This window comes from Epinephelus fuscoguttatus, linkage group LG15 (assembly GCF_011397635.1).
Source record: "Epinephelus fuscoguttatus linkage group LG15, E.fuscoguttatus.final_Chr_v1".
NCBI classification, from domain to species: Eukaryota; Metazoa; Chordata; class Actinopteri; order Perciformes; family Serranidae; genus Epinephelus; species Epinephelus fuscoguttatus.
The window spans coordinates 38,443,566-38,460,590 of NC_064766.1; the positions used below are offsets into that span (position 1 = coordinate 38,443,566).

A 17,025-nucleotide genomic window follows, 5' to 3' on the forward strand; every position below is an offset into this window, starting at 1 on the left:
TACTAGCCCTGATCACCAGACTGTGATGATACAGAATCCCTAACATCTGCCAGAGCCTGTTGATTTGCGGTGCATTTCCGTTTATTTATTTTGACCAGATGAGCCCCTGGTATTTATAGCGGGAGTAAAACCCCAGTGTGGGGTCAATCTTGGGCACAAAATGCTCAAGCTGACCTGACATTCTTGTTCCCATTTTGCTGGGGACGGATTCTCCTGTCTGCTGAATTGGCCCCCAATAAAAAAGTCAGCAAGAGGCTGAACCGAGCGTGAGAGCGAAAGTTTGATTTAAAGATTCACCCCCCACCCCCTTTCTCCCCCCCCCCCCCCCGAAAACGAAAACTTCCACCTGACACGGTGTCAGCGCCTTGACGTGCTGGGGGTCACGCGTGGCAGGGCGCCGCGGCTGTGTGGCAGCGGGGAAATGCTGGATCTTCTTCTTTGTTTCCCCCCACAGCTCCGCAGGCCTCCAAGAGCATCTGTCACCACAGGGGGTCAGCAGGGCCATGATGAATGAGCCCCCGGTGGATTCCCTCCCTCCTTGGCAAATGGCACAGGACAGAGGAGGGCATAGGGGACTTAGGGGGAGGGGTCTGTGTGTATGTGTGTGTGTGTGTGTTTGTTTGCATGTGAGGGAGGGAGAAAGAGGGAGGGTTTCTGCTGCTCTGAGGGAAGGAGTGGGATTCCCATTTCTCTCCATAGAGTATCATGACAAAGGTGACTTGAGACATACCAGAGAAGAGTGAAACTCCATATGCTGCCTGGATATCAACAAATTCTTTCCCCGAGGATTTATGATCTAAAATGGACTTCATATGAGAGAAAAGCTGCCTTTACATTTGGGATTTACTGCATTTGATTTTGGATTTAAAGAGTTTATCCGCTGGTTGAGCAGTCATGGAAGGTACAGGAGCTTTCTTTTTGTTACTGCTTGCTGTTTGTTGCGTGTGGCTCTGACGTAACATTAATGAGATGGGCTTTTAGCACCTAATTTAGAGAACATGAAGAGATGTTTGTCTTTTTTTTTCCTCCCCTCTTCATTTCTCACCCCATCCCCCTTTCTCTCATGTCTGATGGGCAGTGTCTCCTCACCACAGCTTTTCTGATGTTAACAGTGTGCTGAGCTCTCTCCCGCATTTCAGCCTTAAACATTAATGTATAACAATGAGGTGAAAACACTTTAGATATTTATCAAATTTTCATTAACATTTTATCTCCAGGGATTTTCATGACTTTCAGTGCAGCCACCAAATCCTGGATTAGCTCATTCTGACTTGCAGATTTTTAATGCCTCAAGTTTAACTGTATGGACAGTTTCAACATCTCCCTACTTCTGTTTCTCAAATATTTACATGGAATGTAGAAAAACAGGAGAGGGATTTCCTCACATTCATTTGGAAAAGTCTTGGCTTTGACTTGCAGGATCTGCTGAGTCAGAATCTGATGAAACCAGGTCAAGAGGGGAAATAACTTTAATCCTGCCTCTCGCTCTCTATTGTAAACACTGTAATGTAATTATGCAGCTGAGGGAGAAACGAAAGGAGGCAGAAAGAAAAGTTAAATATTTGAAAAAATGTTTAGGATAAATATCTGTCATGAGGATTGATTTACAACATGTGATTGTTGATTCTCCTCTTACTTGCAACATCCACATTCACGTTTCATTTATTTCAAATACACCAGTTGTGCTTTTTAGAAAATGTACTGAGAAAACTTACATCATTTTTGAAAACTGTTTTCAGTGTAAAAACAAGGGCGTAGCTTTTGTTTCAACATTTGGAGGGGATACATGTGACACAGACGGTTTAGGGATCATCTGCCAGAAAGTTGGAGTGTAAAACACTTGGTTTCTGCATTCTGGTGAATTTTTATGTGCTAATATTTGCCTTTGCTGCATCAATTAATAGTGTAAATGTCATTAATTATGTCAGAATAAAACACTGAGGATGACTTGTCCACTGCGTCCCCTCAAAAACAATGCCTATGATGTAAGCACAGATGACTGTTTATGCAATTTCATGGTTGCATTTGTACTAAAATGTGTTTTAAAAATTCAGTAGATTAAATAAAAAATTTGATTTTTCTTTACTGCAGCATTATCACAATCTCAGCTTCTCCTTTCTTCATGCATTTTTGTACAAAGTACATTACACATAACCATAGCCGTACATGATGATTTACATATGCTGGGTGTGTATGCACATGCAGTTGCACTTGCATTTCAAAGTGCCTGTTTAGTTAGGCCTATGTGTGTGTGTGTGTGTGTGTGTGTGTGTGTGTGTGTGTGTGTGTGTGTGTTCAAGCAAGGCCTTGGCTCCAGCCTTTCTCCAAACCAAGCCAGCGTGTCGGCCTATACATTCTCTCAAATGTCATTACTGGAAAAACAGGACCTGATTAAGCACCTCGGGCCGGGCTCGTGTTGATGTCTAGATTTACAGCTCCTTCATCTTCATCTCGGGAGCCATCTGCGTCTCCTTCTGTGTCTTCTAACCCTTCGCGACGAGATAAGCATCAAAATATTTCAAGACTCTGCTCCTTGGGTATTTAGCAGAGATTTTTGTGAGAACATCAGGCAGAGGGTAAAGCATGAACTTGTGTCAGGATAGTACATCTAACACGATCAATGCTACGTTAAATTCAGACATGATTTTCGTCTATTTTAAACAGAAATTTCAGTGAGTGATTCAGTCGCCCAGGAGGTAGAGGAGTGCAGGTTTCTGTCATATTGACGTTTTTACCTCTTTGCCTTGATTAGCTGTATCAAGCTGGCTAATCATTGACAAAACAGGTTACTACGTGGTCAGTAAATGCAAGTTGAACCAGCTTATGTACATTTGCCTTCTGGAGGACTTGGACCTCAGATCAACCTCCCTCTTATAGAGTCGCATGACACAGTCACAAGTGATGATGCGGCAGATTGTGACTTTTGAGGGGAGCTTTGCTTATGTTATATCAGGTCCTGAGTGACTAAACAATACTTTGTCAAAGGGTCAAAGTAACTGCCAGATCCATTCAGAGGAGACTGAGTGTGTGTGTGTGTGTGTGTGTGTGTGTGTGTGTAGTGAGCGCGGCTACAAACTAAAACACCCAATTGTGTTTTATCAAAATAGCCCCAGGGCTGCAGTGTCACATAACGCGTTTCTAGCCACACAGTAGTGAGTACATATGGTTTGAGTCGCTGTAAATGTTTGAGTGGCTGTAAGTGCACCCATTCATTCTGTGAATGCTCTCAGTCTTTGGACCGTGAAGACCTGGAGTGCCAGACTTTCTGGAGCAGATGTGTTTCAGTAAACAGTTCTTGGCTTTCCATGCTTTTGTACATTATCTCAATGCTGATTTTTATCTGGAGAAATAACACTTAAGCATACATACATGAGATATGCTGCTGCAAATTTGTGGCTTTACATCATATTTTGAGAGTGTCTCAATGAGGCTGATGTCTTGAGAATTTCTGTAATGTGAAAATGCAGTGGGAACAAGTAGAATTTGACGGTCAAGCTCATGTTTATATTAATGTCTGGGGAAAAAATAAGTCTTTATGAGTCAGTCAGAAGTCCATTCATTTCTATGAGAATCTCCGTGATCTCTGATGTGTTTGATTCCTTTTGTGTATTTTTTCTCCACTGCAGAATTTGCCTGAAGTACGTTGAAAAGATTTAACTTTGCGGCACATTTCGGAAAGACCTTTTACGCACATTAGACTGATTAATGTAAAGCCGCTTTCCCATTGCACAGAAAAACTCACCTGCTAACATCTGGCTTTTGTATGTAATGGGAAAGGTTACAGTCGGCATTCACTCCCGGGTCACATGACTTTGCAGTAGTCATGGGTATTTATCGGCTCCAGCTTCCATCTGCAGTGATGGAAATACAGCACCCGGGTGGACGTGCTAATTTTAGCCGCTTTACCACGTGCAACCACAAAATACTCTCCATCGCCATCCGAGCAGCACTCAAACATCGTACCAAATGATTCTGCATTGAGTTTAAAAGAGCGACTGAATAAATAAAAGATTTAAAAAAAAGAAGTAGCCTTACTACTGTAAAAACGGTTTACTGTATACTAACCTGTCCATGACGTCGAATGTGCCATGAGCCATGTAGATGGCTCCAGCCTACTGGCAATGGGAAGCGAGTCTATAGCCGGTTTAGCAGTTTGTTTAAAGCATGCAAACACAGATTTTGGTGGAAAAGGGATATAATACAGCTCTAGTTATACATTTTTTACAAGTGAAAAGTTTGATGGCATGTTTAGCTAGCTAACATTGGTAGCATAGAGTGCATGCATAGTGGATCATAACTAGGGCTGTTTCAAACACCATTTTTGGGCTTCAAATCTTCAGTGAGAAATCCCTACAAATGTCCGAAGCTTCGCCGAAGCTCAGCCGAGGGGAAGCAACACAAGCTATCATAAACTTTGCGTCTAATGACAGATGAGGACTTCAGGAATTTTCCTTTTTATTGAAGTGAAAACGGCTACAAAATGTGCAGTGATGACATCAAATGAATTGCTGCCACGCCCCATAAAAACAAATTTATTGGCTCATATATAGGCCTATAGACAAATGAGTGAATAAACTGACTGTAACCTATGTTAGTGTTGAATAATGTTGGATTACCATTTATGTCACGGGCCACTTGAGAACTTTTGGGTAATGTATAAGTTAAAAAAAGAAACCCGAAGCATTCAAATACTGATTTGAATGTTCATTACCATGGCAACGATCCTAATCATACCGTTACGACTTTTAACATAACATTTCACAAAACTGTCTGCACATCTGACAGGCTAACCTCCTCACATATTTGTCACCATGCAATATTGGTCGTGTCTTTGTGTCCATGCTGCTTCATGCACATATTCCACAAGACTGGACGGTGAAAAACACTCAAAATGAACTTGTCTGCCAGTTCTTCAGTGGCATTTTTATCCATTTGTAAAGAGATGCATTTCCTTGCGTTGAACACTTGGGGCATACTCCATACACTATACGGAAATCCGGACACAAAACAAATCTGTGTGGAAACGATGCATTAAAACTGAATCTGACACTGAATTACTCTTTATGAGGACTGTTTGATTTTGTTTTTTATTTTAGCCATAAATTTGTTGTTCAAAATTGGAAGCTGTTTGCTGAATTTTTATTGACTTGAGATGAACACAATCATCGGATGTATAATACTGGCTCCTTAGAGAAAACCTAACTCCAGTATGCTACAGCAGTGGCTCTCAACCAGGGGTCCAGGATCCCCAGGGGTCACTGGGGGAATTCCAGGGGCTTCCCAGACAGATGGGACATAGTTTATAGTGTTAATTCTGTGAGTCATAAGAGTCACTATTCTTTTTTCAAATTAGGGGTCCTGGACATAAGAGGTTGAGAACCACTGTGCCGCAGCATATCTCTCAGTATATATAAAATTCGTTGCTGTATCGTTTACAGGCAGTTTTTCACATTAAAGATCTGTTTGCTCTCCCCCAGGTCTTGAAGCACTGAGTGAAAAGTCTTTGCTGACAGTTCCTGCAGAGTGGTAGAGATCCAGCATGTAGCAGAGGCAAACAGGTCCCTTCACGCCTGGGAACAATCTGACAACGTAAGTCACCTTGTTTTTATTTCACTGCTCATCTGTTGGAGATTGCCTGTGCTCCCATATTTGCTCTGTCTCTGGTCCTCCAAAATCCACTGAGTGAAGATTATACTTACTTTGACCCGGGGTCACATTCACACAATCTGTTGATGCCACCCAGGAGCCGAGGAGTGGCCTTGACTGACCATCTGACCGACTGAGAGGCAGTTTTAAGTCACTACTGGGTGACATGAACTCCCCCCTTTTCAGCCATTAGTCTTCACACATTAACCTGCGTCTCACTCTCAGTAGAGTCCACTCATTATGTTTGACCATCCATCAAACAGACTGCAGCCACTGACTCACCTGAACCCCCCCCACGCCACTACAACTGACCTTAGCAACCATCTGAGTCACACCTCAGAAACATCCGTAAAGCGACCTCTGCCACAGTCACGCTTTGTTTTAAGTTGCGCAGGTGATAAAAGGTCATTCTCTATGTTCACCTCCGGCCTGCACAAGGTTAATGACAAATCTGTCCGCTGAGGCTCGAGGGTCAGCCAGCCGGCCTCTGGAGTCTCCTTTGACTTCACAATCTAACAGGCAGCGGCTGCTTGAAACTGCCCTCAGGCACTCATTTCTCCATTCTGTCTTTTTCCCACCCCCTCTGTCTTTGTCTCTGTGCAGCCACCTTCCTCCATCAGTTAAGCAAGAAATACTGTAGCTTCATTCTGTTAAGCTGCTTATCTCTTTGACAGCACAGTCAGGCACTGTTAATCCTGTCTTTTGTCTGGGTTGGTCAGATTCCTCCCCAGGAAGGTTGTTAGGTAAACATGGGGTCTGGAACCTGTCCAGGCGTGGGCTAAAGGAGACCTGGGAGGAGAAGGCAGCTCCAACTTCGTTCCCACCCTGCCCAGTATTGACAAAATAAAAAGGTTCAGGGTTTCTGTCTAGCCAAAAGGCACTCTGTATCAGGTAGATATTGATTCTCTGACTGACATGTTCAGTGTGTGGTACAGACATAGAAATCATTGATCTGATTGCTAGGAAAGAAGAAGACAGGACCTCACATAGGGAGCTTTGGTGGACATTATTCACTGCTTTCTGACAGGAGAAAAAATGACTGATTAATTAAGAAAATAATCACAAGATAATCAATAGTTGCAGCCCTAATTACAAAAAAATTGGTGCTGTTTATCAGTCTAGGTTGTTTTGATGTGAGTCATCGAGTGTTGAAGATATCGGTTGTAGAGATACCTGCTTTCTCCCAAATTTAATGGAGCTAGATGGCACTCAGCTGCTGGTGCTCAAAGTGTCTGCGGAGAAGGAAGCGTGCACCTACTTATGGACGAGTGGCTCATGTTTGTGGCACTGCGAGATGTAAACATTAATGGCGTCCTCCAGCGTGGTGCTAGGTGAGCTAGCAGTAAATGATGGTGATGTGGTAAAAGTTTTATTTCCGTTCAGTTTCTAATTCAGCCTTTGTGCACCTTTGATTTTTTTGTGTTGGAGAGAAACCCTCTGAGGCCAGGTTAGTTAAATCATTACAAAACTCTGAGCTCAACTTGATGTCACTTATACAACTGGCTATCGTCAAAACTAAATATAACCTTGTCAAATCAGTGCTTCAGCAGCTGCACAGGATCTTTATTTAGACCTGAATGAGGAGTTTGAGCTTTTCCAAAACAGCTGAAGTCTTCAAGCTGGGTCTCCACTCAGCTGCTGTAGTGTTGATGAACCACAACACTGGTCTGCACCGGCCAAGTGAAGTCCAAGGACAAACATGGACGGTATTTCAGGCCAAACTCATGTCAGGAAAGCGGCCAGCACTCCCTTTATTTCCCTTGAACACTCTTGATTACTGGCACGGTATTAAAAACCAATTGAGTGAAATGTTTTGACAAACTGAAACATGGGAGTTTGAGTAGGAAGCTCCATTGTGTGTTGGATGGACACCATGATGAAGCAAAGGATTGGTCAGCGCTGCTCTTTCATCACATTCGGGGTGCTATCTTCTTCTCTTTCTTTCTCCCCACTCTTTGTCTCTTTTTTCTGTTCTTTGAGACGACGTGCTCAGCCCTCTGTCCAGCTGCCAGCTGCCACCAGAGAGCCAGCCAACCTCAGGCCCACACAGCCGACCCCGGCAGATGTCCCAGAGTGGACACTGGGGTGGAGGGGGCACGGGGGCAGAGCAGGCAGAGTGACACAACAGACAGAAGGAGACAGAGCCAAAAAGTGGCCTTGGCCATTATGTTTGGCCTGACAGAGAGACTGTGTGTGTGTTTGTGTGTCTGTGAAAATCAAATACCAAATACCTCGATATCAATGTTGCGACAGTGTTGTAGTTTTGGCTGGTATCGATTGATATCGCAGAATGTTTACACAGTGAGATTTCTGATAAAGAATCATCAGTAATATGAATATAATGTTAAATGCATGTGCATGCTGTTACTCATAGGAGCTTGCAGGTGCTCATCATTGATTATATTTATGATTATTTCCTCGATTTAATGATTAATAGTTTGGTCTCAGACTGAAAAATTCCCGCCACAATTACCCAGAGCTAGCTAAAGCTCTGCTTGATTTCAAATTTCAAATAACCAGCCAATTGATGTACATAGCCGAAACCCTCAGAAGGATACAGCTGCGTTCATTTGAGAACATGAATGCATTTGTGTGAGACACCTGCTGCTGGTCGGCCATCTGCAGCCCTCGCTATTCTTATGTAAGGAACAAATCAATAAGCAGAGATTACAGTGCCATGACTGTGCATTATTGCTCATGTTCCTCTTTGCTCTCACAGATAATGGGGAATTCTTACGCCGGGCAGCTGAAGTCTGCTCGATTTGAAGAGGCTCTCCACAACTCTATTGAGGCTTCGCTGCGCTCCAGCAGTGGAGATCCACAGCCAATTTTCACACAGCTCTACCTTGAGCCAGAGCCGTATCCTGGTAATATGGATGGTAGGTGACGCACAGGTCTGCCTGATGGTCATGTGTATATTACTGATGATTTATTTTGGGACAATTTGTAAAACGACACGTACTAGTCCATACCCATTGGTAGCTTTGTCACCTTCTACCTTTGCCAATCCTCAATGCCTATGTGCAGTTTCACATAGACTGACCACGTCAGTGAGTAGAAAAACGTGGGACAGACAGAATGACTGACTGACAGAATGACACACTGACAGTTTCTGTGATTATGTACAGCATACCATACCATGACTTAGTCATACCAAACATTAGAAAACAACACCAACATTGGTCCACAGGGGGAGCCACAGCGATCGGTCACATTTTAGCCATTTTGAAGCATTTTTCTGTTGTTATAGCGCCACCCAGTTGCCAATTAGAGTTAAATTTCTCCAGTCACCTTGAGGCGTCCTGTTCTACATATCTACCAAGTGTAGTAAAAATCCATATGGCGGTTAGGCCTAGATAAGAAATTAGCTCTCTAGCGCCCCCATTTTGTTTGATGGGCTCAATAATGGAGGGGTCCCCTCAGATTATGTGTGGTCATATGCCTACAAAGTTGCGTGGTGATGGGTGAAACCCTTGAGATGTTCTACACCTTTATGTGATGAGCCACGCCCTCCGCAATATTCATTGCCTTATAGAAGCTCAGTTTTAGGAAGTTTTCCAACTTTTGCCAAGAGGGAACTTTAGATATTGGTCCCTAGATTATGTTCACCCAGTTTCATGCAGATCGCTCAAACTTCCTAGGAAGAGATCCATTTGAAGTGTTTTTCAAAAAATTCAAAATGGCGGAAAATCTATATAAGCGGAAGTTATGGGTTCTTGAGGCAAATGTGTTCCTCATGAGGAGAGGCATCTCTGTGCAAAGTTTCATGTCTCTACGACATACGGGGCATGAGATATGCCCATTCAAAGTTTGCAATTTCAATCGGTTGCTATAGCGCCCCCCTTTGGCCAACTGATGTAATATTGCTTCATTGGCATCCTCCCATGACCCTCTACCACTGTGCCAAATTTCACATGGATTGACCAAGTCAGTGAGGAGAAAAACGTGGAACACACACACACACACACACACAGAGTTTTGGTCATTATATAGTAAGACAGTAAAGCTGTCTAGGTAGAAGCTGGACTCGTCTACTCCTGCAGGCTCTGTTCATCTTTTGTTATTGAAGTTTTTTATTTCATGCATATAGTTAAGCATTTCCTGCTAAAAATCCTTTACATATCCCACCTACATGATAGGTATTCCCAGAAACACCCTCAAAAAGCTATGAAGTAAAAGGAGCAAAGAAAATAGAAACCAAAGGACGAGGTGAACCGCAACCAGGACAATTGATGTTGGACAATTGTTTTCATCATGGAAAAGTGCACTTATCTTGTATTTATCCTGGATTATGACACCCTAGAAGTGAAACAAAGTGGTTTAGTAGTTTGTTTAGGAGCTCAGACCTTATCAGTGTTCACCTCTACTTGATAAATGCTACTGGAAAAATGGAAAGTGGAAAAAAATGAATTTCTTGTAAAGAATACCTCAATTTAAAACCACGTAAAATGAATTCATGTCTTATTAGAACTTCATTTTTGATTAATGCTGAATTGTACATTTGGACAAACGCCACATTTAACAAACCCTAACCCTGAGTACGTTTTTTTTTTTTTTTTTTTTTTTTTTTTTTTTAAGGAATTTGTGGACATGTAAAATACAGTGTTACTCATAATTCTAATCCAGCTCAATAAATTGAAAGTAATAGGATTCAAAATGTTCTTCAGACATGAAGGCGAAAGCCGACTTCCACGGTGGGGAGCCGCCAGGCCACGAGCTTATAAACGGCCACTCTTCCAACGATCTGGAGGAGCTGGAGGACGACGATGACTCAGACAGCAGCAGCCCTCCACTTCCCTACCTGCAGGCCCCTGTGCCCGACGGCTGCTGCACACTGGACGGTAACACCAAAAGGCTTTGATGTGGACTGTTAAATATAAACTAAATATAAACATATACACGTTTGTCTGAAGTTCGTCTTTGTTTCTTTAAATGTCACATCTGCTTCATCCTCTGACGTAAAACACTCTTCCTCCTCAGGGTTCTGTCAGGCCGGCAAGGACCTGCGCCTGGTCTCCATAGCAACCGAGCCCATTGAAGTCCCAGCAGGCTTTGAGCTGGTCGGCGCCAAGTCCCCCAGCGTCCCCGAGCACATCCTTGTGTGTGCCGTGGACCGACGCTTTTTACCTGACGAGAATGGGAAAAATGCACTTTTAGGTCAGTCTGTTCTCCTGGTCTGAGGTCAGAGTGACGGAGACAGAGCAGCATCATTTTATGCTCCTGGTAGATCTAAATCTGTGCTGGTCACACTCCAGACTGGACTGTAAATACTGGCTCATAAATGTTTAGTAAAATGAAACAATAACTCCATTTTTGTTCCATTACTTCCAGGTTTTTCAGGAAACTGTGTGGGCTGTGGGGAAAAGGGTTTCAGATACTTCACTGAGTTTTCCAACCACATCAACCTGAAGTTATCCACCCAGCCCAAGAAGCAGAAGCACTTAAAATACTACCTGGTGAAGAATTCTCAGGGTGCTCTGTGCAAAGGACCCCTCATCTGCTGGAAAGGTAAAAACCCCAGCGTGCACTGATTTGTTCTCCGATGATGTGCTGTTTGTTTATCATTCCTGTCTGTTTCTTCTCAGACTGTAAAACCCGTCAGTTCTCCAGCAGCGCATCCACATCCAAACCCAGCTCGTCCTCCTCTCTCAGCAGCAAAGAAAACGGAGGCGCTAGTGGACACAGCTCCTCTCCCTTCTCCCTCTCAGGTGAGGCAGCGCGCAGCTCAGATAATACTGCAAGATTTAGAGAGCCACTTCAGGATAACATGAACTTCTGTACATTTATCTAAAGTTATGTCAAATTTATTGCCTCCATTTTTCCTAAAATGTCAATCCAAAATGTATATATTTCACCAAAAAGAGTCACTGTGTCTGTAGGTTTATGCTGTTGCCATAGAGACAGGTGATGGCTAACTCTGAAATGTACTATTTATATTAGGTGAGCTGATGCTTGAACGACTACACTGCAATCAGCTGTTTTATGAATGAGTTTGTGACAAAAAGGAGGTTTGGTGTCTGTGTTACATCCCATTTTGTAGCGGTAATGAACCTTTTCACTGTATTTTTATTATTGTTAAAAGGGGTGGTTGCAGTGTCTGATAGTCAGATTAAGATTGAGAATACTTTATTGATCCTGGAGGGAATTTGGGAGACTTTGTTGTTGCTCTTACACAATACAAACATAGGGAAATATAAGAAAATAGAAATAAATAAGAAGTATCCAGGGGAAAAAATTGCAGTATGCTACAATTTATAACAGTATTTACTTTTAAATATAAAATTAAGAAAAAAAAATCAGAAAATATAAAAATATAAGAAGAGATATGTTTTAAAATAAATAAAAATATACAAAATAAATCAGTTTTCTATGTCGTATTGTAATACTTGTAAGCCAAAAAGGAAATGTTATACAATTCAGGCGCATAATTCTTTAAAAACACAGTTTCATTAATCATTTCTTCGACCAATCACTAAATGCGATATGGCAGCAAGATGGATTCTTCCTCTCTTTGAGGAGATGTTTCTTTTCTGACCTCTCACAACAAGAGTGCTTGTTCCCTCTTTGATTGAAAATAAAGCTCCCGGGCTTACGGTATTGATTTGTTCTGAACCTGGAAGCTGCCTGTCAGCAGAGATCTCACACAGTAATGTGTTAGACAGCTGAGCCGCGGGGCTCGTTGTCGGCGTAACCCTCGCCTGAAATATCCGGACTAGTGAGACCTTCAGGTACGTCCTGCTCCCAAAGAGGTCGCCAACGTTTTGCGAGCCAAGAGGTCAGACACCGTAGCATGCACCTCTCCACCTGCACTCCAAATGACTGGTTATCCTGAGATCATTAATGAAAAGGAGAGTTATGGTTAGTTTTTATTCATGCAGATATGGATACAGAAGAGTTAGTGTTTGATTGCAGCCCAGACTGCGGAGCAGTGGGTGTCCAGGCTGCAGGGAGCTGCTGAGTGTTAATTGTATTTTAATGATAATTTATCATCTTTCACCTTCAGATTCTCCACCCACAAGAACGACGCAGGTATCCTCTGTCTTTTTCGGGAGTCAGGACATCGGCAGAGACTGCAGTTTCCTCAAACCTCTGTCATCCACACCTGGAAACAAGACTCTACCAATAGGTGAGGCTGTTTTTCAGTGCACCTCTAATTGCTTGTTGCTTTATCAGCTAATCACCTTGTCAGTGTATCTCCCCTCGGCATTGTGCTTTACTTGGACTGTATTATTAAGTTCCTAAGGTAGATGACACCAGAGACACACACAAAAACATCACATAACATTCTCGGTTGCATCCAGGCTTTGGTATTTGCAGGGATTTTGTTGCTGGTACGCCTTGGCCTTTATGTGAGTGACACTTCAATGGCCTTGTATTTATGCTGAAAAGGGTTGCTTAGCTACACTACGTGGTTCAGCATTAAGGCAGATGGAGCCTTGGCTGACCGTGGAGCCAAGATTAACCTCTGCTACAGCTTGCTTAGACACACACACACACACACACACACACACACAAACACACACACGTGACATGCACACACAAACAGATGCACGCGTGTGTTCTTGTATTTACACACCAATCAATACTAAAGGAAGGAATGCCGTAATGACTTTTTAAGGCTGTGCTATCCATTAGCTCCTTTACAAGGTTGTGATATTGACAGGCAAACGCTACACACACCAATCAATGCTTTAGTGTATTGCAAACACAGTGAATATGAGATTGTAAAATGTCCGATCCGGTCATTGGCGATTGACGTTCATGTATCGGAAATCAATAGGCCACTGTTCGTGCTGACTCATTTTTATGTATTGCTCAGCAGACAGTTACAGATGCCAAACTATTTATATATTTATAGCTCAACAACTGTCAGATGGATTGCCAGGAAGATTTTATAGACAAGCACAGTGCCCACCCAGCGGATGAATCTAATTATGTTGATGATCTGATGACTTTTAGCGCCATCGTCAGGTCTAAATTCCAACTTGCCCAAATGGTTTATTATTTATAGTTACTTTAAAAAATATAATTAAATTCTTGTCAGTCTCAACTGTACTTTGTTGAGGCTTGTGTTTTGAATTAATGAGCTAATATTAGCATGCTTACACTACACTAAGTCTGTGGCCATGGTAAACATTGTGTGTATGTTAGCTTGCTGACATTAGCATTGAGTTTAAAGGGATGGTTCACCCCAAAATCAAAAATACATATTCCCCTCTGACCTGTTTGTGCTATTTATTGATCTAAACTGTTCTGCTGTGAGTTGCAGAGTGTTGGAGATATCGCCCGTAGAGTTGTCCGCCTTCTCTCTAATATAATGGAACTAGATGGTATTGTGCCAAAAACTACACTTGAATAACTTAACAGCAGTGTCTCTTTCCAGAAGTCATGCCGTAGTTACGCAAGATATTACACAGACCTTGTTGTGAGCAGTTTCATGAAGAAACTATTTTTTTACCCCGAGCTACACCCGCCAACTGTATCACCACGAAAAAGGAAGTGTGCATCTACTCATGGACGAGAGGCTCATGCTCAAGACAGAGTGATAGTAAACATTAAGGGCATCCTCCCCGGCTGAGCTGTAACATTAGCTAGCTCTGTGGTGCTAAGTGAGCTAGCAGTAGATGCACGCGTCCTTCTGCGCAGGGATACGGTTCGTGGGTGTAGTTCAGTAGAAAGAAAATAGTCCCCACATGAAACTGCTTACAACAAGGTCTGTGGATTATCTTGAGTAACTGGGTCATGATTTCTGGAAAGAGACATTTTTCAAATGTATTTCTTTAGCGCTTTTAGCACCGCAAGCTGAGTGCCATCTAGTCCCATTATATTGGAGAGAAGGCAGAAATCTCTACAGCCGAAATCTCCAACATCATGCAGCTCACACCAAAAGAATCTAGACTGATAAGTAGCGCTACAAGTAAGAGGAAAAATATGTATTTGTGATTTTGGGGTGAACTGTCCCTTTAAAGCACTGCTATGCCTACTAAACTCTTAGTTTTGTTAGTATGTATGTTGTTAGTAAGTATAAAGTCTTAACTGTCTCTGGTGTGTTAATGTGTGTATTCATGTGCATGTATGTGTGTCTCTAGTACCGACAGCTCTGAGGGTAAACGGGCCGACAAATGGCCTGGTTGTTGATGGCCGTCCTCCTTTACTGAACCCCTCCCAGGTCTCTTTGGGGCCTCAAGGTCAGGGGTATCGCACTGCTGACTTAGGAGACAGCCCTGGTAAGGATTTCTCTCTGAAGAGAAAATTAAGTCACATATTTTCAGAAGCACATTGTGTTACATTCATTATCTATTTTTTTTTTCTCTTGTCACGTTCCCTGCATCTCTCTGGATGTTCAGTACCCAATGCTATGAACTCGGGTCCTCCAAAGAAGCGGCACCGGAGCTGGCATCCCAGCTCGTTGGTACCCGTCCCACCCACAGCCGTCCCCGTGCCAGCCATCCGGCCGATAGTCTGCTCTCCAGGTCAGTTCATGAACCAATCAGGATGGCTTTTTATGCCGTGTTGTGATGAGTCAGCGTGAAATGGGTTGTAAATCGACCCACGTGGCTTCTTTTTGGCTCATTTCACTGTGCGTGCTTACGTGCCTGTGTAAGCATGTGTGTGCAGTTGTGTGTTTTCTGTGCCCTGAAGAGCATGTGTTGTTTATAGCACCCCCCATCCTCTGGGTTGCGGATGAGTGTGCCACGTCTCTGACGTACCTCTGGTTGTTAGGATGATTCACCCACTATCTCCATGGAGATAGTGCTGGAGAGATTGTTGCAGAAATAGTTAATAATAAAATTGCATGATTGAGGAACATTTCTGCCATGTCATGTTATTGTGGGTATCTGTGCAACCATCATTTCAAATTAAATTGTTAAGTTTTTTCACAGTACAACAGCCACTGATATTACTGCAGTGTTTTCTAGGTAAGAGTACGGACATGAATCTTTTTATTTCCATCCAGGTTCTGTATTAGGAGTGTCGCCTCCTCAGCCACCGGTAGCAGGAGTCATTCAGCCTCAACCTGTCACTGCTGGAGAGACGGTCATCGTCCCCAACAACCTGCTCAACTCCTCAGGATTTCGCCCTGTCATCCTCATCGGTATAAGCTTCATTTTAGTCACCTGCTGTTTTTTAATCCTGCAAATTAAATATATTAAATAGTTTTACCAATAATTTACTGTTTCACAGCAGATCAAATGTTAAATTGTTGTCCCATATATTGTCCCCTACATGTTTCAGTTTTGTCTCATGATAACTGTCCTTTCAGGGCATGGCACTTTACCTTATTTCTATGGGAACGTTGGGGACATAGTGGTGAGCCCCCTCCTGGTCAGCTGCTATAAGAGCAGCCAGCTGACAGAGAAAACCCTGGAGATGTTGGGCCTCGACAGCAGCCAGCGTCTCTGCGTGGAGACAATGACCCTGCTCACTTTACAATATCTTGCACGTTTAGGTAAGCAGCAAACACTCAGCTCAAACACACAGAGAAGCTTCAGTGTCACTGGTATGTTTGCTGTCATCAAACACACGGGGTTGTGGGGTGAATGACCTCAAGGTGCTGGTGTCTCATACAAATATTTGTCTTGGGTTGATATTTTGTTACATGCACGTTTCTGCTGTATATCAGTATTTTTGTCTTTTCATATTTGATTTTTCTCACAGGCTCGGAGCAGATTCCTCTGAGGGAGGAGCTGGAGCAGATTGTTTTAAAGGCCATGCTGTGTTGTCCCCGGGGTCCTGCCATCTCCCCGTCTCAGCTGCCCTGGTTGGCTCGGCTGGAAGCCAGCGTCTCAGGGGGCAGCGTCCAAGTCGTGGTTACCCATAACTCTCTGGGAGAGGGCATCTCTGAGTCGCTTCGGTCTCTCAGTGAGGGTCCTCACCATCAGAAGTGCCTGCCCACATATGTAGTCATTATATGTGCCTCCAAAATGAGTGGCAACGAGTTCTGCGTGCTCGTTTTGGGTGAGTGTCGCCACCTGGTTTGATTGGAACTCATTTAAGCTTGTTGCTATGTTATGACTTTGACTAGTCTGTGCACAATATGGATGTTAACGGTGTAATAATGGAATCTTTACGTGTTATGTGACACAGGAAAGTACCAAGCACGGGCCTTAGCTGAAGGCATGCTGACAACAAATGAGTTTCTGAAGGAGATCAGCTACGAACTCATCACAGGGAAAGTCAGTGTCTTGGCGTCTCACTTCAAAACAACATCATTAGGTGAGAGCTGCGTCCGTACAACATGTGTTTATTGTTCTGTTGTTGTAAGAATCTTTGGGAGAAAGAAGATTAACTGAATGTTACACCTATTATATGGACTTAAACGTGTTTTGTAGGGGTGAACTGTCCCTTTAAAGCCGATGTCAAGGACTTAAATAGAAA

General features: G+C 43.1%; 1 protein-coding gene across 4 annotated transcripts in view; it reads left to right on the forward strand.

Annotated features, from left to right (window-relative positions):
* The window catches only part of greb1l (GREB1 like retinoic acid receptor coactivator), a 51,525-nt gene that overhangs the window by 19,557 nt on the left and 14,943 nt on the right, over positions 1-17,025 (forward strand). For 2 of the 4 annotated variants that reach the window (XM_049598467.1, XM_049598470.1), the window contains exons 1-14: positions 679-901; positions 5,478-5,589; positions 8,366-8,525; positions 10,314-10,487; positions 10,627-10,803; positions 10,978-11,154; positions 11,232-11,354; positions 12,650-12,772; positions 14,736-14,873; positions 14,994-15,119; positions 15,605-15,742; positions 15,911-16,096; positions 16,306-16,605; positions 16,735-16,863. In XM_049598467.1, coding sequence (XP_049454424.1) covers positions 8,369-8,525; positions 10,314-10,487; positions 10,627-10,803; positions 10,978-11,154; positions 11,232-11,354; positions 12,650-12,772; positions 14,736-14,873; positions 14,994-15,119; positions 15,605-15,742; positions 15,911-16,096; positions 16,306-16,605; positions 16,735-16,863 — 1,948 coding nt within the window. In that variant the 5' untranslated portion in view covers positions 679-901; positions 5,478-5,589; positions 8,366-8,368. Of the gene's footprint in view, positions 1-678; positions 902-5,477; positions 5,590-8,183; positions 8,288-8,365; positions 8,526-10,313; positions 10,488-10,626; positions 10,804-10,977; positions 11,155-11,231; positions 11,355-12,649; positions 12,773-14,735; positions 14,874-14,993; positions 15,120-15,604; positions 15,743-15,910; positions 16,097-16,305; positions 16,606-16,734; positions 16,864-17,025 lie in introns of those variants that run through there. The other 2 variants (XM_049598469.1, XM_049598468.1) reach the window with 2 other exon arrangements.